This window comes from Ovis canadensis, chromosome 20 (assembly GCF_042477335.2).
Source record: "Ovis canadensis isolate MfBH-ARS-UI-01 breed Bighorn chromosome 20, ARS-UI_OviCan_v2, whole genome shotgun sequence".
NCBI lineage: Eukaryota > Metazoa > Chordata > Mammalia > Artiodactyla > Bovidae > Ovis > Ovis canadensis.
Window position 1 is genome coordinate 44222660 of NC_091264.1, and position 24802 is coordinate 44247461.

The following is a 24802-nucleotide window of genomic DNA, read 5'->3' on the forward strand; positions in this document are numbered from 1 at the left end:
CTCCCACATCATCCCACCCTCTCCCTCTCCCTCTGAGTCCAAAAGTCTGTTATACACATCTGTGTCTTTTTTCCTGTCTTGCATACAGGGTTGTCATTGCCATCTTCCTAAATTCCATATATATGTGTTAGTATACTGTATTGGTGTTTTTCGTTCTGGCTTACTTCACTCTGTATAATCGGCTCCAGTTTCATCCATCTCATCAGAACTGATTCAAATGAATTCTTTTTTACAGCTGAGTAATACTCCATTGTGTATATGTACCACAGCTTTCTTATCCATTCATCTGCTGATGGACATCTAGGTTGTTTCCATGTCCTGGCTATTATAAACAGTGCTGCAATGAACATCGGGGTACATGTGTCTCTTTCCATTCTGGTTTCCTCGGTGTGTATGCCCAGCAGTGGGATTGCTGGGTCATAAGGTAGTTCTATTTGCAATTTTTTAAGGAATCTCCACACTGTTCTCCATAGTGGTTGTACTAGTTTGCATTCCCACCAACAGTGTAGGAGGGTTCCCTTTTCTCCACACCCTCTCCAGCATTTATTGCTTGCAGATTTTTGGATCGCAGCCATTCTGACTGGTGTGAAGTGGTACCTCATTGTGGTTTTGATTTGCATTTCTCTAATAATGAGTGATGTTGAGCATCTTTTCATGTGTTTGTTAGCCATCCGTATGTCTTCTTTGGAGAAATGTCTATTTAGTTCTTTGGCCCATTTTTTGATTGGGTCGTTTATTTTTCTGGAATTGAGCTGCATAAGTTGCTTGTATATTTTTGAGATTAGTTGTTTGTCAGTTGCTTCATTTGCTATTATTTTCTCCCATTCTGAAGGCTGTCTTTTCACCTTGCTTATATTTTCCTTTGTTGTGCAGAAGCTTTTAATTTTAATTAGATCCCATTTGTTTATTTTTGCTTTTATTTCCAGAATTCTGGGAGGTGGATCATAGAGGATCCTGCTGTGATTTATGTCTGAGAGTGTCCAACTATCTCTTTTACAAGATTTATCTGTGGCACTTAACTAAAATCAATCAGATATGGTCTGAATGGTTTAGCAAACTTTTCTGAATGATCTGGGTTTTCTAGAAACACTAGGAAATTTTGTTCAAATTGTTCAGAATAGTGAATTAATAGTTGCTTTTTAATGTTTCTCTAGGGCAAAGACCTATCTGCAGGTTGATTTAAAGTCAGAACAAGCAGTAAGAATTTCTGACAAGTTTCATCGTTTCACCTGAAGTCACATGTTCAAGAGGGAGGAGTTCCGTTGAGAATCTATACCTTAGTATATATCAGGAAAAGCAGAATTCACAGTGGCACTGCAGAGAAAACATGAGCAAGCTGCAGCCCTGCAAAGCAAATGTCCACAGGATCTATTGTCCAAAGTGTGGGCTCCACATTGGTCAAGAAGCAGAACATAACGGGAACTCTCTCTGGATCACAGTAATGTTAATCTTTAATATCTCTTGGAAAGTAGTGTGCCTGAGTTGGTAAAACAACTTGTGGGAAGTAAAAGAAAGAGAACTTAGACCTACAAAGACTGATTCCTCTGATTTTCTTTCAGGATGTTTAGAATAAATATTATAAATCTCTATATAGAAATTCTCCTTTTTATCTTTATTATGAAGGAAATATTGCTTTATTCTCTACCATGGTAAAGAGGAAGACATGAAGTTATGTCTCAATTTGTGATTTCAGACATTTTCATCCAGCAGAAATAAAAGAGGAAAATGTAGGTTAAATTAAAATTTTAATAGGCAGAAGGATTTTTTTACCTTCCTGAATTAATCTTTGGAGGCTACAGTGATATTGCAACAAGTTAAGAAATTAACTTGTGGCATTGATTTAATTTTTTTAATTTTTAGATTTTGTTTTCTTATAATTTTAACTGAAGCTCTGTTTTATTCAGAATTTAGGCACAATTACACACACAGACCTGTCTGTCAAAATAAGTATTAATTAGTTATTCATCCCTGTGCTTAGACGTTATATTGCTCTAATGGTGTGTGACAGCTTGCAATACATTTCAGAGTTATTTTTTTCTCTCTAAGAAGGTAGGTCAATGATAGAACCCAGGCTCAAATCATGACTCTTGGAAAGCTATTTCTGAGAAAATTACCAAATGACTCTCTCAAAATAGCTATCTTAACCAGTATACTCAATTACTCTTCTAAATGTGTCCACTTTTGAATCACGGCCACAGTTTGAACTAATTTCTTTCTAATATTCAAGAAATATATTTGAAGTGTATAGCAAACAAAGAAAGCACAACTTTTTCTACTATATCTATACAGAGAGAGAGAGGCAAATCAATGTGATATTTAACCTATTTTTCAGTCATGTATTTTCTTTTAGTCATTTTTAATGGAAGAGTTCTGGATGTTACTTGTTGAGAAGTGATCTTTTTATACCCAGTGGTAGGGAAAAATGTAGGTGGACTATTGATAATCTGTTTGACTGTTAAAAGTTTTGACAGCTCTGATATGCTCATGCATGTCTAAAGGAAATCTATCTGTATCACACTACTAAATTATGATGAGTTTACTACTCCTTTGAATAGAAACTAATATTTTCAATTATTTTTCACCAAACCAAATAAATGTTATTTGCAACTATATAGATTAAATGAAAATCTTTTCCATTCATCTGCCACCTTCTATCATCCTATTTAGACAATCATAAAATAGAAGCCTAAGAATTTATCACTTATTAAAAAATAAAAAGTGCTTACTAACAAAGTGATTGAATCTGCCTGCCAATGCAGGAGACTTGAGTTCAATCCCTGAGTCAGGAATATTCCCTGGAGTAGAAAATAGCAACTCACTCCAGTATTCTTGCCCGGCAAATTCCATGGACAGAGGAGTCTGGCAGGCTCACTAAGAGTAGGACACGACTGAGCAACTAACACTTTCACTTCACTTTCACGTTCATGAAGTGAAATTACTTCCAGTGATTTTTCATCATTATTCGTAGTGTGAAATTTTTATGCAAAAATTATGTATACACAAGGGGATATGCATATATATAAACATATACATACTTAGGTGAACTGCATTAGGTATTATAGACCACTGCTTAGATGGGGGGAGTTGTTAAACATTTACTCACATGGTGCATGATTATAATTTCTTATTAGAATAACTGTAGTAACTAATGGTTAATGAGACACCCTACATTCCAAGCATTGTTCTGAAAACTTTACACTCATTCAATCTTCACCCCAACTCCAAATGATTTTTGTCCCCATTTTACAGATGAGAAAACTGAGCCCAGAAGTGTGATGTAACTTGTCTGAGATTGCACAGCTAAATAATTTGCAGAAATATAAACAAACTCTCTCTGCCTGTGCTGTCACTCCACGCTACACTGGCCCTCTGTAAATCTCTCTAAACATGATATCAAACAAAAAGAGATTATGAGTTCAAGCAATCTCTCTTTAAGCAATGAACATTCAAGAGGTAGTTAAAAGAATGAGCAGAACTTGCAGAATAAATAGGAGTCCAGAAAAGGAGAAGGGTTCCCAGGGCTTCAGATAGGAATGAATCTGACTTGTCAAAGGGAGAGAAGGCTAGTAGTCAATATGTGTAAAGTGATCTGTGAAATAAGAATGAGGCCTTGTGCAGGTTCATCTAGGCCATCTTAAGGAATTAGAATATTTCCTAAATGTAATGGAAAATGACTGGCTAGGTTTGGGCACATGGATAATGTGATTTTATTTAATCTTGTAAAAATGTAAAGGCGTAAAACTAGAAGTAAGGAATAAAGATTATTGCCAGAATCTAGAGATGACAATGATTTGGACTAGGGCACTGATCATGTAAGTTTTTAGAGTGAGGGGACAATTAAAATATATTTTTGCATTAAAACTTACAAGTTTTGGTGATGTTAGGTATTGGGGATGAGAGAGACAAATGTGCCAAGGATAAAAGCCAGATCTCCTGCATATCAAACTGGAAGACCAAAGGTGCTATTCACTAGGATATGCAAAAAAAGGAATACTCTTCCTCGTTCTAACATTAGCCAAATAATTATATCATATAGGTGAATCCACTGACCAAGTAAAATAGCATGTTCACTGTACATAGTCAATGAAAATTATAAATAATCATAGAAGAAAATCTATTCCAAACTTTCAAATTTACACATAAGAAAATTCAGACCCTTAGTAAAACTTCCTAAGTTTAATATAAAAATATATTAAACTCATCACCATAAAAGAACCTACAACAAATATCAGATTACTTGGCTGTAATTTTTACTAGTAACATAAATTTGCTACCTTTGTTTAGTTCTATATTTCTTTAAATTATTCAGATAGTCTTTGTTGACAAGTTTCTCCTCTTCCTTTCCTTTCTCCTTTTCTTCCTCCTCCTTCCATTCATCCTCATCTTCCTTCACCTTCTCCACCTTCTCTTCTCTTGGATTTGACACTGAAGGATTATGGACCAAAGAAATTATACTTCTCTACATGGCTTCATTCTGCTTGGCTTCTCTGACCATCCCAAACTGGAGATGGCCCTGTCAGGAGTTGTCACTGTCTTCTACTTAATTACCTTGGTCGGTAACACAGCCATCATTCTTGCATCTCTCCTGGATTCCCATCTCCATACACCAATGTACTTTTTCCTCCGGAATTTATCTCTCCTAGATCTATGTTTCACAACCAGCATCGTACCCCAGATGCTGGTTAACTTGTGGGGACATGATAAGACCATCAGCTATGTGGGCTGTGTCATTCAGCTCTATGTTTACATGTGGTTTGGCTCCATCGAGTGCCTTCTCCTAGCTGTTATGTCCTATGATCGTTTTACAGCTATCTGTAAGCCCTTGCATTATTTGGTCATCATGAACCCATGTTTAAGCCTCAAGATGGTTATCACAGTCTGGAGTATTAGTCTGGCCAATTCTCTGGTATTATGTACACTCACCCTGAATTTGCCTAGATGTGGAAACAACCTTCTGGATCATTTCTTGTGTGAGTTGCCAGCTATGGTCAAGATAGCCTGCATAGACACCACAGCAGTTGAAATGTCTGTTTTTGCTTTAGGCATTGTCATTGTCCTTACACCACTCATCCTCATTCTTATATCCTATGGCTACATTGCCAAAGCTGTGCTGAGAATGAAGTCAAAAGCAGGCCAGAGAAAAGCAGTTAATACCTGTGGATCTCATCTCACCGTAGTGTCCATTTTCTATGGAACTATAATCTACATGTACCTGCAACCAGGTAACAATGCCTCCAAGGACCGGGGTAAGTTCCTCACCCTCTTTTACACTATCATCACTCCAAGTCTCAACCCTCTCATTTATACCTTAAGGAATAAGGACATGAAGGATGCACTGAAGAAGCTGATAAGAGTTGACCACAAATCTACAAAATCAAGGAGAAATTGGAAGTCATAGAAAAAAATTAGCATGGATAAGACAATAAAATATTTTCTAGTTGCCTTTCATTTTTAGTGAGGCAAGTAATCCCTAGATCACAAAGGTCAATTAATATAATAATTTTTGTATACAAATTTTTTGGATACAAACAATATTACAACCATCCTACTTAACTCTTTCATGCCTCTATATGCATGCTCAGTCACATCGACTTTCTGCAATCCCACAGAATGCAGTCTGGCAGGCTCCTGTGTCCATGGAATTCTCCAGGCAGGAATACTGAAGTGGGTTGCCATTTCCTACTCCAGGGGATCTTCCCAACCCAAGGATTTAGAAGCCTGGCAGGCAGATTTTTTACCACTGAGCCATGTGAGAAGCCCGTTATGCCTCTAATCTTTGGCATATCTCCAGGAAAAACAAGTCATAGAAATTTTTATTTTTGCTTGTAATGTAACACAGAGAGAATGTAACCATAAACTTGAATGCATTTAATTTATTGGGGTCACAAAGAGTTGGACATGACTGAGCGACAACTGAACTGAACTGAAGCCCCATCAAAAACTGTGTTGGTTATCTAGTTATGTATTTTCAATGCTAATGCTTAGATCTTCAGAAATACAGACCTGAATGAATAGCTTCATATATGTTATGAGTTGTATATAAAATAATAATATGCTAATGGTTTTCTGCATTAAATCTCTATGATACCGTTCAAATACATATACTTCTTTTGTGCAGACAATGCAGTCTACAAGGTAGTAATTTGTCATAAGCACCACTTGAAACAATTCACTTTTTTTCAATGAAATTTGATCATTAACAGCATGAGTAAAAGATCTCTGTTTTTTAAGTCTGTTGCATCTTTATAATGTTACGAGGACGTGAGAAGACACCAAAAAACGATTTTAAAGATGACAACACAGTCATATTCATTTCTTATTTATTTATAAAACATTTTGTGCATGATTATCCATCTCAATGGAAAGAAGAGTATGGCTAGTTTGAGATTAGTTAGGCTTTTGGGGAGATCTGTGGACAGTAGAATTTACGTGATTTTTTTAGAAATATAGATTTGTAAATTTGTATGTAGTGGAGTTTCATACAATGAGTAAATATCTTCATTTATTTTGATATAACTTTTTAGTTTTATATATATTATGAAACTTATTATGAAACTATTGTGATACTTTTGAATTAAACTTTGATATTTTCTATGCAATACCTTTCTCTCCTACTGCTGCTGCTAAGTCGCTTCAGTCGTGTCTGACCCTGTGCAATCCCATAGACAGCAGCCCACCAGGCTCCCTCGTCCCTGGGATTCTCCAGACAAGAACACTGGAGTGGGTTTCTCTAACAGACTCCATAATTTAAAATTGTAATCAACCTAAATATATAGTATTTCCTCCTCTATCAGTTCATAATTCTTGAACTGTAGAAAAGAGTCACTAGATAATTTTACTTTCCCAGGCAGAACAATGGGATGACACATAAAATATATTTAACATGATATAGAATATTGTCAGTGTTCTTATTGCCATCTACTACATGTTTTAGAGTTACCTTCAAAAACAGTTCACCAGCCTATAAAAAAGTTCACCAGTACATAAAATGTAAATTATGTGATCCTGATTTTTATAGTCTGGCCACCCCACCCATTACATTTAACAAGAGGAAAAAAAGTAAACCAAAATGGCAGGCAGAAACATAAGGGGAAAATAAACAAGAGAGATACAGAGCAAGCAGAAAACAAAAAATAAAACAGCAGTACTGAATCCACATTTATCAGTAATCACCCTAAATATAAATGGCTTGAATTCACCAATCAAAAGACGCAGAGCATCTGGAGAGATTACTAAATAGGATCTAACTATATGATGCCTCCAGGAGATTCACCTCAACCCTACAGACAAATATAGACTCGAAGTGAAGGGATGAAGGATGATACTGTAAGCAAATGGCAGCCAAAAGAAAACAGTGTAGCCATACTTATGACATCAGATAAAATAGACTTCAAGCAAAAAAAAAAAAGAGAGAGACAGAGATAAACATTATAGAATGATAAAGGGGACGATTTACAAGAAGACATGATAGTTACTTATATATATAAACCTAACATAGCAATACCAAAATATATAAAGCAATTATTAACAGATTTAAAGGGAGAAATTGATAGGACCACAATAATAGTAGGGAACATTAACATCCCACTTACAGCCATGGGTAGATCATCCAGACGAAAGAAAATAGGGAAAGGGCAGCCTTAAATGAAATGTTAGACCTGTTGATTCAATAGATTTATACAGAACATTTAATCCAAATTCAGAATAATACACATTCTTTTCAGGTGTACATGTAAAATGCTTAAGAATAGACCATATGCTGTGACACAAGTCTCAATAAATTAAGAAGACTGAAATCATATCCAGCATCTTTTGTGATCATAATGGTATGAAACTGGAAACAACTACAAGAAGAAAGCTGAAAATATCACACAAATATATGGAGACTGAAAAACATGCTACTGAACAACTACTTGGTCGATAAAGAAATCAAAGAAGAAAGCAAAAAATATCTGAAGACACACAAAAATGAAAATATTACAGATCAAAATCACTGGGATACAGAAAAAGTAGTTTTGAGAGGGAAGTTTATGGCAATATAGGCCTACCTCAAGAAATAATAAAAATCTCAAATAAAAAAGATCATCTCTTCAAGAAATGGTGTTGGGCACGCAGCCATAAAAAAGAATGAAATGATGCCATTTGCAACAACATGGATAAACCTAGAGATTACCATACTAAGTAAGGTCAAACAGAAAATGACAAACTCCATAAAATAGGACTTATATGTGGAAGCTAAAACAAGATACAGATGAACTTATTTACAAAACAGAAACAGACTCACAGACAAAGAAAACAAACTTTGGCTACCAGAGGGGAAAGGGAATGGGAGAGGGATAAACTACAAGTTTGGAATTAGCAGAAAAAAACTAGTATATATAACTAGTATATATATAAAACTAGTATATATATAAAACAGATAAACAACAAGGTCCTACTGTATAGCACAGGGACCTATTTTCAGTATCCTGTAATAAAACATAATGGAAAAGAATATGTGTGTGTGTGTATATATATATATATATATATATATATATATATATATATATATATATTCTGAATTGCTTTGCTATATACCAGAAATGAACACAACATTGTTTTTTTGTTTTGTTTTTTTTTTATATATATTTTTTAATTTACAATACTGTATTGGTTTTGCCATACATTGACATGAATCCGCCACAGGTGTACATGAGTTCCCAATCCTGAACCCCCCTCCCACCACCCTCCCCGTATCATCTCCCTGGGTCATCCCAGTGCACCAGCCCCAAGAATCCTGTATCCTGCATCGAACCCAGACTGGCGATTCGTTTCTTACATGATAGTATACATGTTTCAATGCCATTCTGCCAAATCATCCCACCCTCTCCCTCTCGCACAGAGTCCAAAAGTCTGTTCTATACATCTGTGTCTCTTTTGCTGTCTTGCATACAGGGTCATCATTACCATCTTTCTAAATTCCATATATATGTGTTAGTATACTGTATTGGTGTTTTTCTTTCTGGCTTACTTCACTCTGTATAATTGGCTCCAGTTTCATCCACCTCATAGGGAATGCATGTAAGAATTAAAGATTTTAAAATTTAAAAAATAAAAAACTAAAAATTAAAAAAAAAAAAAAGAACTGATTCAAATGTATTCTTTTTAATGGCTGAGTAATATTCCATTGTGTATATGTACCATGGCTTTCTTATCCATTCATCTGCTGATGGACATCTAGGTTGCTTCCATGTCCTGGCTATTATAAACAGTGCTGCAATGAACACTGGGGTACATGTGTCTCTTTCAATTCTGGTTTCCTCGGTGTGTATGCCCAGCAGTGGGATTGCTGGGTCATAAGGCAGTTCTATTTCCAGTTTTTGAAGGAATCTCCACACTGTTCTCCATAGTGGCTCTACTAGTTTGCATTCCCACCAACAGTGTAAGAGGGTTCCCTTTTCTCCACACCCTCTCCAGCATTTATTGCTTGTAGACTTTTGGATCGCAGCCATTCTGACTGATGTGAAATGGTACCTCACTGTGGTCTTGATTTGCATTTCTCTGATAATGAGTGATGTTGAGCATCTTTTCATGTTTGTTAGCCATCCGTATGTCTTCTTTGGAGAAATGTCTATTTAGTTCTTTGGCCCATTTTTTGGTTGTGTCATTTATTTTTCTGGAATTGAGCTGCAGGAGTTGCTTGTATATTTTTGAGATTAGTTGTTTGTCAGTTGCTTCATTTGCTATTATTTTCTCCCATTCCAAAGGCTGTCTTTTCACCTTGCTTATAGTTTCCCTTGTCATGTAGAAGCTTTTAATTTTAATTAAATCCCATTTGTTTAGTTTTGCTTTTATTTCCAGTATTCTGGGAGGTGGATCATAGAGGATCCTGCTGTGATTTATGTCAGAGAGTGTTTTTCCTATGTCTTCCTCTAGGAGTTTTATAGTTTCTGGTCTTACGTTTAGATCTTTAATCCATTTTGAGTTTATTTTTGTGTATGGCTAACACAACATTGTAAATCAACTATACTTCAATAAATAAATGAATTAATTTTTTTAACTTAAAAAATAAATGTTGTTGGGAAAACTGCACATCAACATGCAAAGAAAGAAACTAGACCACTATCTTACACCATACAAGAAATCAACTCAAAATGACTTAAAGAGTCAACGTAACACCAGAAACCATAACACTAGAAGAAAGCATAGGCAGTATGTTCTGTAACATTGGTCTTAGCAATATTTTTCTGGATATGTGACCTCAGGCAAGGAAAACAAAAGCAAAAGTAAAGATGGGACTACATCAAACCAAAACGATTCTGCACAGCAAAAGAAATCAACTAAAGTAAAAGACAACCTGGCAAATGGAAGATGTTTGCAAATCCTATATATATTTGCAAAATATATAAAGAACTCATACAACTTAACAACAGCAACAACAACAAAACCCGATTAAAAAATTGTCAGAGTACCAATGCAAGTTTGATCTATGAAGCAGGGCACTCAAAGCTGGTGCTCTGGGACAAGACAGAGGGATGGGGTGGGGAGGGAGATGGGAGGGGGGTTCAGGATGGAGGGACACATGTGTACTCATGGCTGATCCATGTCAATGTTTGGCAAAAACCACCACAATATTGTAAAGTAATTAGCCTCCAATTAAAATAAATTTAAAAAATTTTAAAAGGTCAGAGTATCTGAATAGACATTTTTCCAAAGAAGACAAACATATGGCCAATAGGTACAAGAAAAGATGTTTAACATCACTAGTTATCAGAAAGATGCAAAAAAAAAACCACAATGAGATATCATCTCATAGCCATTAGTGTGTATATTATCGAAAAGGTCTTAAGTAACAAGTATTGAAGAGGATGTGGAGAAAAGGAAACCCTCATATATTGTTGGTGAGAATATATATTGGTACAGCCACTATGGAAAACAGAATGGAGATTCCTTTTAAAACTAAGAATAGAAATACCATATGTTTCAGTTATTCAACTTCTGAATATTTATCTGAGAATATTAAAATAGTAATTTGAGAAGATATATGTAACCCTCTGTTCATCACAGCATTATTTACAACAGTCAAGATACACAAACAAGGGATGAATGGATAAAGAAAATGTATAAATATATGACTGAATACTACTTAGCCATAAAAAAGATGAAATCTTGCCACTTACAACAATATGAATGAACCTTAAAGGTGTAATGCTAAGTAAAATAAGTCAAACGTTGAAAAACTTATACTGTAAGATTTTACACGTATGTAGAATAAAAAAATGAATAAGTAAATAAAAATAAATGAAGAAACCAAACCAAACAAAAATAGACACATAGATCCAGAGAATAGAGTGGTGGTTACCAGAAGGGAAAGGTAAAATGGGTAAAGGAGTATCAACTGATGAATAGAAACTACACTTTTGTAGTGTATATAAAAGTCAAAATGTAATATTGTACATATGAAACATATAAACCAATGTTACCTCAAAAATTAAAGATTTTAAAATTAAAAAACAAAATAAATAAATAAATAAATAAATAAATAAAATAGTCTGGCCAAAATTAATTAATTAATTAATTAATTAATTAAATAGTATATGAAACATTCTCTCTCATGAAGAGAATACATCTGATCATTAATAAAATACATTAAAGTATATTATCAAAAAAAATTTTAATAAAACAAAAAAATTAATCAATTAACTTAATATGATAATATTGTGGGTTTTTCTTAATATACCACAAGACAGCCATATGATGATAATTTTTAAAACTAGATGATGGATCCATGGGGTTATAGTATTATTCACTCTATTTTTGTACATCTTAGAAAGTATCTGTAATAAAAGGTTTTTAAATGTCTTAAAAATCTTTCTTGAATATATTAACAAGCTCTTCAACAGTTGGAAATTTCTTCTTGAAGCCGTATTTCCATTGTTCTTCTCATCCAGAATTTTACAGTAATGTATAATATTTGTTCCTTTGCAAGTCTTTTGACTATTATTCTTCTCAGCAACAAAATACATAAATTAATTGAAATTATTTTTTAAATTTCCTGTGATCATAAATCTTTCAGTGTTCAAATTTTTCTTCTAGATTAACTTTTCAGCATTCATTTAAATGCTTGTTTTTATTTTTAATGAAGGACAAGTAAAGATGAGATAAACAGACTATGCCAAGCATTCGCAGAACATATCCTAGGAAATTCCTGAATGCCTCACCTTGACCTGCATCATAATGATGTTTAATTACTTTTGTGGGTCACCAATCCCCAGGGCTTTAAAAATATCTAGAAATCAAATTACCAACTTTCTTAGATATCATACCCATGAACTATCTTTTACCCATCACACTTCTCTTTTTGTAAGGTTAACAAATACCTAAAATATGCCCAATAAAAATGTAATTGCTAAACTCAATTATTCTCAGGGTGGAAAGATAAAACACAATATAATAGCTTTTATTCCATAGTCCCTTTTCCTAAGATCATCTCCATATTTTTCTCGGAGTGGATCTAATTAACCACCCAGCCAGTTTATAATGGCTGGTTCAGACCAGGAAATCCGTGGATTTAATCAGACCATTAAATCCATAGTGATTTAATGTTCTAAACAAAAGCAACCCTACTAACTAAACTAACCGTTGCAACTTGAGGAGTGGTGGACTAAGAAATCCAGAGTAGAAAACAGATATTAAGGTTCTTCACACAGCAGATAAGTGATTAATTCTTTCAACATCTCTCTTTTTTTAAGACTGTAATCTAAACATACATTTTTCAAATTCAGAGATTCACAAACATACAGGGAAGATGAAATGTCATCTTGGCTATGATTGGTTTCATTTAAAATCATTCTTGGAATTCCCTGCAGGCCAGTGGTTAAGAGTCTGCACTTTCATTGCTGTAGGTGTGGGTTCGATCCCTAGTTGGGGAACTAAGATCCCACAAGTGCCCAATGTAGCCAAATAAATAAATAAATAAATTTCTTAAATAACTGAGTGAAGTGAAACTCATTCAGTCATGTCCAACTCTTTGTGACCCCATGGATTATATAGTCCCTGGAATTCTCCAGGCCAGAGTACTGGAGTGGGTAGCCTTTCCCTTCTCCAGGGGATCTTCCCAGCCCAGGGATCAAACTGGGGTCTCCTGCATTGCAAGTGGATTCTTTACTAACTGAGCTTTCCTTCATTTGTTAAACAAAAACCATATCATAAATAGGTTAAATTTGAAGTTGCTGTGATACTCAATACTTGAATAGTGATGGATTTTATAGAGTAACAGCTACTGCAAGTCAAGTACACATATACACACTTTGTCCAATATCAAGCCCAATTAAAAAAAAAAAAGATGTTCTTATTTATCTTTGCAGTATATGCAGAGATTTGTCTATCTTTCAATGAATATTTTCTTTATTTTATAATTAATTTATTTTAATTGGAGGCTGATTACTTTACAATATTATGGTGGTTTTTGCCATACATTCACATGAATCAGCCATGGGTGTACATGTGTTCCTGTACATCCTGAACTCCCCTCCCATCTCCCTCCCCATCCCATCCCTCAGGGTCATCCCAGTGCACTGGTCCTGAGCACCCTGTCTTATGCATCAAACCTGGACTGATGATCTATTTCACATATGATAATATACATGTTTCAATGCTATTCTCTCAAATCATCCAACCCAAAAGACTTCTTTATCTCTGTGTCTCTTTTGCTGTCTCACATATAGGGTCATCATTACCATCTTTCTAAATTCCATATATATGTGTTAATATGCTGTATTGGTGGTTTTCTTTCTGACTTACTTCACTCTGTATAATAGGTTCCAGTTTCATCCATCTCATTAGAACTGATTCAAATGCATTCTTTTTAATGGTTGAGTAATATTCCACTGGGTATATGTACCACAGCTTTCTTATCCATTCCTCTGCCCATGGACATCTAGGTTGCTTCCATATCCTAGCTATTGTAAACAGTGCTGCAATGAACATTGGGGTACACATGTCTTTTTCAATTCTAGTTTCCTCGATGTATATGCCCAGCAGTGGGATTGCTGGGTCATAAGGCAGTTCTGTTTCCAGTTTTTGAAGGAATCTCCACAGTGTTCTCTATAGTGGCTGTACTAGTTTGCATTCCCACCAACAGTGTAAGAGAGTTCCCTTTTCTCCACACTCTCTCCAGCATTTATTGTCTGTAGACTTTTTGATAGCAGCCATTCTGACTGGCATGAGATGGTACCTCACTGTGGTTTTGATTTGCATTTCTCTGATACTGAGTGATGTTTAGCATCTTTTCGTGTGCTTGTTAGCCATCTGTATACAATTATTTTAATACGAGAAAGTATGCAATTAGTCTTCAACAAATATTAAGTGAGTCCCTACTTTTTATCACTACTAAAATAGATACTGGAGATACAGCAGAGAATAAAAATCTCCTGACAGATTTTACAGAAATATCACTAGATGAATCAATATACAATTTTCCTAATGGAAGAAATATTTTAATTTCATGCTATAGAGTAGGTTATCAATATGCTAATTGCTTATCTACAATTAAATGTATAGATTAATGGTTGAAAAAACAGGAAATTATCATCTGAGAATCTCCTATACTTATGTTTAAGAGACAAAGGTGTCTCTAAGAAGGCAAAACCATTTATCAACAAATTCATTTTCTCATAGCAAGATTTATTCTGATGTCATTTTTAAAAGATGATATATAATGGAATCATCTGTAGGATTTTTTTAAGCCACACAGCTACACTGCTGCTGCAGCTAAGTGGCTTTAGTCGTGTCCGACTCTGTGCGACCCCAGAGACAGCAGCCCACCAGGCTCTCCCGTCCCTGGGATTCTCCAGGCAAGAACACTCGAGTGGGTTGCCATTTCCTTCTCCAATGCATGACAGTGAAAAGTGAAAGTGAAGTTGCTCAGTCCTGTCTGACTCTTTGCGACCCCATGGACTGCAGGCTACCAGGCTCGTCTGTCCATGGGATTTTCCAGGCAAGAGTACTGGAGTGAGGTGTCATTGCCTTCTCTGACACAGCTATGCCATCTCCCAAAGAAATGGAATTATATTTGCCTAAAGACTAGTGCTCAGACAAGATTGAAAACAAGTGCCTTATAAAATTAGAAAATCTAGAATAGGATGCTCAGAAATTTGGGACAGTCCAGCATTTCATGTACTCTTTATGGAGGAGTCTGGAAGGCTGCAGTCCATGGGGTCGCTGAGGGTCAAACATGACTGAGGGACTTCACTTTCACTTTATATTTTTGTGGGTTAACATTTTGTAGTGTAGTGCCAAAATTGCAGGTGCAAAGAAAGAAATAGATATAGTGACTTTGATGGAAGCAAAGATGTTGAAAGTAACATCTTTACCTTAAAAAAGTATGACCCAGAGAGATGTTATGGGGAGGGAGGTGGGAGGGGGGTTCATGTTTGGGAACGCATGTAAGAATTAAAGATTTTAAAATTTAAAAAATAAAAAACTAAAAAAAAAAGATATTTTAAGTGTAGGATGTGAAATGCCCACTGAAAGTCTGCAATAAAAAAACTCACTAGCAAATAATCCTATGTCCAAGTAAATTGTCTTTTATATATGAAAGAAACATAACTTTTCTTATATGAAATAGCTCAGATAGTAGCTCATGTAATAGCTCATGTAATTTCTTAAAATTTTCAGCATTAATGCAGTCAAGCAAGAGATCAATGAAAGTGTCAAATATCCAAGAACCAACAGACTAAAGAAAAATTGTTACCAGTATTTGAAATATGTTGTTGATTCGTAGTCAGAATCCACTTTAGCATCCCACTGTCTGGTTTCTTGTACTATAAGGGCTAGAAAGTGAAAACTATTAGATATATTCATGTAAGAATTTAAAGGGGGAGGCAGATAGAGACTGTTCTCTGAAGTATTCTTTTCTAGAAAGTGAAATGTAAAGATGCCAGCATTTCATCTCTAGATTAATGGTTGTCAAGATGAAGATTGGATGGCAGTGTCAGCCAGATTCTCTGATGCAGTGTGCTTAATTAATTTAGTAAAGACTAGTCACAAAAAAAAGCTTGAACTAACTATGTTTAATAATGAAATAATGAATATTTTCCTCCTGAATTCAGGAACAAGATAAATACAAATCCAATTTAAAACTGTAGGAGAGACTGTAACAAGAATTAATATGTGAAGTTGAATGGTGGCTCGATGAAAGGTGAAAATTTAAACCGAATTGGATTTCTATATGAGCAATAAACAATTGAAAATTGAAAGTGTAAAATAATACCAGTTACAATAGCATTTTAAATAGAATAAATTTAAATGAATGATGTACAAGACCTCTACTTTGGAAACTACTAAACATCACTAAGAGAACTCAAAGAAGGCCTAAATAAATATGGAGCTAGACCATGTTCATCGATTGGAAGACATAATATTGTTATAATGTCAATTTTCCCCAAACTGATCTCCAGATTCAAAACATCTCCAACTAAGTAGGCAGAATAATGGCTCCCCCAGAGAGGTCCTCATTCTATCCCTTTGAACTTGTGAATATATTATGTGGTGCAGTAAGAAAGAGTTAAAGTTTCAGATGGAATTAAGGCTGCTAATCAGAAACCTTAAAGTAGGGAGAGTGTTCTGAATTGTATGGATGGACCCAATACAACCAGAAGCATCCTTCAATGAAGGAAAAAGGATACACAAGAGTCAATGTCAGAGTGATCGATCTGAGAAAGGCTAGACTGGCCATTCCTGGCTTGAAGAGGGGAGGAATCCACACGCCAATGGCCATGGCAGCCCCTAGAAACTGGAAAGTGCAAGAAAATGAATTCTTCCTAGAGCCTCCAGAAAATAATGCAACCCTACCAACACCTTGTGATTTTCTCAGAGATATCCATTTTGGACTTCCAATCTCCAAAAATGTAAGATAATAAATCATGTTATTTAAAGCCACTAAGTTTTTGGTAGTTTGGAACAGCAGCAATCGGAAATAAATATATCAACCAATTTTGTTTAAGAAATTCACCAGCTGATTGTAAAACTGACATGCAAATGCAAAAACCTACACTATCCCCAAATCTTCTTAGAAGAACAAAACTGGAGGAATGACATCACCTGATTCCTAGATTTACTATAAAACTGCACCAATCAGGACAATGCAGTATTGGCCTAAGCATAGACAAATAGGTCAATAGAGAGCTCAGAAATTGATGTATAGGGTCAACTGACTTTTTGCAAAGGTGTCAAAATTTAATAAGAAAAAGAGACTCTTTCAATGAATGATGTTGAAATTACTGGATATTCTATGGAAAATACTGAAGTTCAACTTCTACCTCACACCATACAGAAAACTTTAACTTGAAATGAATCCCTGACTAAAAATAAAAGCTAAAATTATAAAAGTTCTAGAATAAAATATAGAGAAATATCTTCATAAGCTTAGAGTAGGTAAAGACTAATCATAAAAGAAAAATTCATGTGTTGAACTTTTTAAAATTAAAGCTTTGTCTCTTCCAAAGACACCACTAAGGAATTAGAAAAGCAAGCCATAGTCTAAGGTTCCTGCATATTCAGGATGATCTGTGCAATCACCAACAGACAACACTGCCTTTGTGAAACTCTGGGAGTCCAGTGAGAAGTACCAGCACATCCCTGGAGCAGAGACAAATACAAGATGGACATACTGATGAGGTTAAGAACAGTTTTACTTTACTACCTACCACCTCTCCTCCAAGGTGTCACAGCTCAGTGCCAAAGGAGACTTCCTTAGCCTGTGATTTGTCCACTGGGAGAATGTGAGAGTACCTGAGTGAGCAACCGGCTTCCCTAGCTGTACAACAAAGACACTGACAAGCAAACCAGCAAACCGACTTCCTTCTCACTGTATTCAGTACATTGAGATGTGCTGCAAGATTCGTGGGCAATGGTGACCGTGAGGACGGAAGAGCCTGAAAAAGCAGCAGCTAGGACTCTTGGAGGGCAACAAAAAGAGGCAGTTCCTACTAAATGCATAGCAGGCTCCATCAGCGAAAAAAAAAAAAGGGGGAAAAAAATAAATAAAAGTGTGAAAAAGACATTACAACTGCTACCACACAAAATACAAAGGATCAAAAAAGACTACACCAATAAATTGGACTACTTAGAAGAAACGGTTAATTTGTAAAAACATACAACCTACCAAGATTGAATTAGAAAGAAATATTGGTAGAAAATCTAACAGACCAATTACTAGTAAAGACACTGAATCATATATGACAAGCCCAGAGCAAACACCATACTCAATAGTACAAGGTTGTAAGCTTTTCCTCTAATATCAAGGGCAAGACAATGATGACCACTCTTGCCACATCTATCAATATAGCTGGGAAGTCCTAGAAAAGGAAAAGAAATGAAAAGCATCCAAATCAGAAAGTGAGAAGTAAAACTGTCTCTGCAGATGACATGACCTTTAATATAAAAATCCTAAAGACGTAATAAAAAAGCCCTAAGAACTAATCGACAAATTCTGCGAAGTTGCACATAGAAAAACTACAGGCTATTTAGACATTCCGCACATATGTAGGGGAGTGTGTCAATGGATAAATTATATCCTAATGTAAGTATGTGATGAACACAGAATTCAAGACCATGATTCCCCTGGGGGTCAGGCAGGAAGACAGATTGGACAGTGTGAAGCCACATAGCCAGCTCTAAGCTATTAGTAAATTTTCAGCTCTTGAACAGAAGGGCAAGCTGACACGTGTTCATGGTATTATCTGTAATTCATTGAAAATGAAACAATGATTATATGGCTCATGAACCTAGAATTTTAATTATTTCATGATTTTGTAATCAAATATTTTATTTCCTATGGACACAATATCTAGATAATTGCCTGTATTTCTCCAACTTGATATCTTACCTCTTGAATAAACCAAATTTCAATTAAATGTGTTATTTTAATAAATATGGTTTACATTATATGTATAATATTCCATAGAAACACAAGCGCAATATATAAATTTACCTCTGAAATTAATTTCCATGGAAGAAATCTAAATCGAAAATGGATAGACCCCAAAGTCTTAAGGGAACTTTTCATAAAATTGTTGTTTAGATCAGATTCTGACCATAGTCAAAGATTTGTTAATCACCTCTGTGGGGCACCAGTCCCCAAGGTCTAAATCACATCCACATAGTAGCCTTTAAAATTGCACACAAATATTTCCCTGCTCCATCATTACGATTCTTGTAGTATACGCAGACCAACATAGCACTCTCTTTGTTTAATTAGGCAAAAATCTATCTACAAATGCATTTAACAAAAGTATACACTAAAAGACTACAAATATACTATCAAAAATACATTTAACAAAACCTAATTCTTCAGCTCTTCAACCAGTCCTGCATCTAGCTTTTCTCAAACATCCACATTAGATGGAGACCTCTATTTAACCTCAGTTCAGCTGTTGTATTTAAACACGAATGTGATTGTCATATTATTAATAGTATAAGAAACTGGTGGCTATTCCAATATTTCATAGGCTCAGTGACTCGCCAAACAATTTTTCTGAATTATCAATGAAATGAAGGATCATCATAGTGTGCACAGGAGTACATCTGGACTACTTAAGAGCATGACAACTGTGAATTCTACCCTCATGAAAGTATGCTGCTGCTGCTAAGTCGCTTCAGTCGTGTCCAACTCTGTGCAACCCCATAGACGGCAGCCCACCAGGCTCCCCCGTCCCTGGGATTCTCCAGGCAAGAACACTGGAGTGGGTTGCCGTTTCCTTCTCCAATGCAGGAAAGTAAAAAGTGAAAGTGAATTCACTGAGTCGTGTCCAACTCTCAGCAACCTCATGGACTGCAGCCCACCAGACTGCTCCTTCCATGGGATTTTCCAGGCAAGAGTACTGGAGTGGGGTGCCATTGCCTTCTCCGCATGACGTTCTAATATGTTTTTCTTCTGGTAAGTATTTGCTGCTATCTCCAACAGAAGACATGGAGTAGAAACCAGATCCTAGGTAGCACAGATGATCTCAGTCTAACACGAAAGCAAATACGTGACAGATATGTGAGATAAAAATGAACCCTAATACACTAATTCCCTCTCAGGAATGAAGATTATATTAACTTTCAACAAGAGCAATTAGTGAATATTTTAACTTAGTAAATGCTCTCTATGCTGAGCATCTTACTAAACAGTTTATATGAAATAAATCATTTAATTATCCTCACAAACCATTCTATAAAGCAGGTGCTCTGCTGCTGCTGCTGCTAAGTCACTCCAGTCGTGTCCGACTCTGTGCAACCCCATAGACAGCAGCCCTCCAGGCTCCCCCGTCCCTGGGATTCTCCAGGCAATAACATTGGAGTGAGTTGCCATTGCCTTCTCCAATAGCAGGTGCTCTAGAATAACTATTTTACAGATGAGGAAACTCAGGCTTAAAGACAATAATTAGCTGCTTCAGTTCACACAGTGAGAAAGTAGCTGAAGGGTGTTCTAATACCATCACTGATGGTCTGAATCTAGAGTCCGGAGTCTTAACTACTTGTACGTTGTATTTTTCTGCTTTGGCTTTGTATGGTTACAGCAATGTACCATTTTATTTTACAGTTATAAAAGATCCTTTTAATATCTTTTTATTTTTTATAAAATTTTAGACAACTATGAAATTTTATGTATCTAGTTTTATCTCCATATCATTGTGTACACTCAAGTTATGTTTAAATATGTCTGGTTCATTTGTCTTAGATTTCACTGAAGAAAGTAAAATGTAAAGTTATGCTACATTATTAGAAACTGAAGTTCATACTATGAAAAGTGAAAGTGAGTTTTAATTAAAATATAGCATGCCTCTTTTTAACATCTATTTCTTCAACACATGTTCTAAGTCTCTTTTTATATCATATTGACTTTTAAATTTAAAATGATATCTAAATTTTGAGACTTCAAAGCTTAAACCAAAATATTAAAAAGCATAAAATAAAGTCTTTTATTTGGGTTCACAAGATTAAATTACATAAAGTATGACTCCTGTCTTGACAGCGCTTCTAACAAGTTCAGTTCAGTTCAGTTCAGTTCAGTTCAGTTCAGTCACTCAGTCGTGTCCGACTCTTTGCGACCCCATGAATTGCAGCACGCCAGGCCTCCCTGTCCATCACCATCTCCCGGAGTTCACTCAGACTCATGTCCATCAAGTCCGTGATGCCATCCAGCCATCTCATCCTTGGTCGTCCCCTTCTCCTCCTGCCCCCAATCCCTCCCAGCATCAGAGTCTTTTCCAATGAATCAACTCTTCGCATGAGGTGGCCAAAGTACTGTAGTTTCAGCTTCAGCATCATTCCCTCCAAAGAAATCCCAGGGTTAATCTCCTTCAGAATGGACTGGTTGGATCTCCTTGCAGTCCAAGGGACTCTCAGGAGTCTTCTCCAACACCTCAGTTCAAAAGCATGAATTCTTTGGCGCTCAGCCTTCTTCACAGTCCACCTCTCACATCCATACATGACCACAGGAAAAACCATAGCCTTGACTAGACGGACCTTAGTCAGCAAAGTAATGTCTCTGCTTTTGAATATGTTATCTAGGTTGGTCATAACTTTTCTTCCAAGGAGTAAGCGTCTTTTAATTTCATGGTTGCAGTCACCATCTGCGGTGATTTTATTGACTTCTAACAAGGAGCCTTATATAATCCAAAGTTTAAATTAAGACTGTAATGTTTTCCACCTGCTAAAACTGGCTAAAATATTTTAGAAAGCATGTGTAAATCATAGACTGTCACTATTCCCTTCAACAGTGTAGCACACATGGTGCACTGTGTTTACTTCTAAACTCACTATTCTGAGGCATTTGATAAACCATGGTGCATCCAATGGACTACAACCAGAAGAGCATAGTAATTAAAGATCGTTCAGTGACCTATGCACTTGGTCTGGGAACATAAATGTAAGTGTATATTTAACAATAGATTCTAATATTAAAAGAGACTTAAAAGACATATAAAAATTCTTAATGAACCCAATTAAACAATAGTGTCTACAGATGCACATTTGAGTAATTAAACTAGTAAAATACAAGGAGGTGGTTACTATAAACTAAAAAATTTAAGCATTCCAGTTTAGTTGTAGACCACATGGTGAATCACCAGCATGAAAAACAAAGGAAATGAGGGATAAATAGAGTAACAGTGATTTGGGGGTAGGAGAATATAGCTTTTCATTTTTAGAATTAAATGTGAACAAAGGCTTTCTGCCTTTCATTGGAAAGCCTTCCACAGAAGGATGCACTTCCAAGTATCTTCACAAATATTAACCTTCACAATATCCCTTCGCATAACACATAGAGAACCTAATAGACAGACAAGTTGAATAAATTGCCCAAGGACACATTGCTTCTGAGTGATGAAGCTGGAATTTGATCCCAAGCACTCTGAGTCAAGAACTTGTGCTCTTAAGCAATCTGCTTAACTTAGTCTGGCATCTACTGCATAGAAACTGGATACTCATAATTAAATTAAATTTCCATTTTATATTGAGAAAAACTACACCTCTATTTCATACTACTTAATAATAACAGTTCTTTCATCATGATTATAATATATGATGTTCTAATTAAAATGCTTATACAAATGATATACTGTAGGTAATTTATCTTTACCTTATCTTACTATAACTGTAACAAATAGGTTATTATTCCTTGGCCACAAAGACACTATAAATGCAAAGTATACATTTAGGTCTGAAGTTCACAGTTAGAGATTATATACATTAAAAAATTCATAAATTAACTCAGTAATTAAACATTCATCTGTTTAATGATATGATACCGTATCCAGACAAAGTAAGACTGATATTATTGTACCCCTTATCTGTATTCTTTTAGAGTTGAAATTAGGTGACAGTTTTACCTATAGAGTTCCAAAGCAACCAAGAGGATAAACTCATGTAATTAGTAAATTCCATGGGGAAAAACAACTCCTTCATTGTTTAATAAACTTCTTGTTTCAATTAACTGCCTTGTTAATTTTGCTGAAGGGACAGATAAATAGGAGCTAACGCAGATTGCTACCATGTGTATGTGGGGACCAAAGCCTTCTGGAATTAGTTCAACTTTTAACACTGCAACAAATCAATAAGACTGCTGAGATGGTGTAATAACATTCATAAAGGTGTTCAAAGAAATCTATAGCATCTGTACACATAAATAAAGGTTAATAAAAAGGTTTTTTTCCTGGCACCAAAAGCACATTGCACAAAAAAAGGGCAGGATAGTAAAGAACATCAAAGTTAATACAAGAACAACAGGGTAATGTTGAATAGAAGGAAAAAGTGGAGGAGGATGCTGGTTGTGATGATTATTATTATGATTATAAAAGTTGAGATATAGACATTTGGAAGTGAATATGGAAAGCGATTGTTAGCAAATGGTAGAGCTTACCCCGGGAAAATGTCATTTAACTTTTTACCTTAAGCTCAACAGCTTTATAAGAAAAATATTTGTGTGACTCAGTGGTCAAAATTCATTTTTAGAAGCGTTCTGGGGAATTCTCTGGCGGCCCAGTGGTTAGGATCCACATTTTAACTGTTGGGGTCCCAGTCTCTATCCTTGGTTAAGGAACTAAGATCCTGGGAGCCACGTGGCATGGCAAAAATAAAAAATAAAATAAAACTACACTTGATATGATTAAATATGTAGAGATTTGGGGAAACGAACACAGCAGGTATGTTAAGAGGTATTCCAAAATGGGAGAAAGCATGCAAATAAGTGACCTTTGGATATTCATGACAAACTTCAGAGGTTTTTAGTTCTACCTAAGGCTGACACTATGTTTTCTTATCATGGTATAGCTTCCTAGTTTTTCAAAAGGAGCAATGGGAACCAGCAATGGAAGTTCCAGAACAGACTTCATCCTTCTGGGCTTTTCTGATCGGCCCCAATTGGAACACATCATCTCTGTGATTGTCTGCATCTTCTATATTATAACCCTGGTAGGAAACACAACTATCATTCTTGTATCTTACCTAGACACCCAGCTCCATATGCCCATGTATTTCTTCTTATCCAATTTGTCTTTTGTGGACCTCTGTTACACAACTAGCATTATCCCCCAGATGCTGGTAAATCTATGGGGTCCAAAAAAGTCTATTACATATGGAGGCTGTGTGCTCCAATTCTTCTTTGCCCTTGACTTGGGAGCCACAGAATGCCTTCTCTTGGCTGTAATGGCTTATGACCGCTATGCTGCTGTCTGTCAACCTCTTCACTACACAGTAATAATGCACCCGGAGCTTTGCCAGAAGATGGTGTTGATTGCCTGGTTAGGTGGTCTTGGCAGTGCCTTAATTCTTTGCTCTTTGACTTTGAAGTTGCCAAGATGTGGGCACCGGGAGGTAGATAATTTTTTCTGTGAGATGCCAGCATTGATCAAGATGGCTTGTGTCTATTCAAAAGTAATTGAAGTTGTTGTCTTTGCTCTTGGAGTGGTATTTCTTCTGGTACCTCTGTCACTAATTCTCATCTCATATGGAGTCATCACTCAAGCTGTCATGAGAATCAAGTCAGCAGCAAGGTGGCGAAAGATCCTTCATACATGTGGTTCCCACCTCACAGTAGTATCTCTGTTTTATGGAACAATCATTTATATGTACATGAAGCCACATACTAGTGCCTCGCAAGATGAGGGGAAGTTCCTTACTCTCTTTTACACCATTGTCACACCCAGCCTTAACCCTCTGATATACACTTTAAGAAACAAAGATGTAAAGAATGCAATGAAGAGAATATTGTGGATTAAAATAAATGGCCAGCGAAGTCATGAATTAAATAGAAAAATCAGAGTGTAGAGAGTTAAAG

General features: G+C 35.7%; 2 protein-coding genes across 2 annotated transcripts; both read left to right on the forward strand.

Moving 5' to 3' along the window:
* Positions 1-1850: 1850 nt before the first annotated feature.
* LOC138425086 (olfactory receptor 2W1-like) lies at positions 1851-5398 on the forward strand. Its single transcript, XM_069562707.1, has one exon. It carries the CDS (start codon positions 4436-4438, stop codon positions 5396-5398), a length of 963 nt encoding a protein of 320 aa, XP_069418808.1. The 5' UTR covers positions 1851-4435.
* A 15529-nt stretch (positions 5399-20927) lies between these two features.
* On the forward strand, positions 20928-24792 carry LOC138425019 (putative olfactory receptor 2W6). The gene has a single exon (XM_069562604.1). It carries the CDS (start codon positions 23821-23823, stop codon positions 24790-24792), a length of 972 nt encoding a protein of 323 aa, XP_069418705.1. The 5' UTR covers positions 20928-23820.
* The last annotated feature ends 10 nt before the right edge of the window (positions 24793-24802 follow it).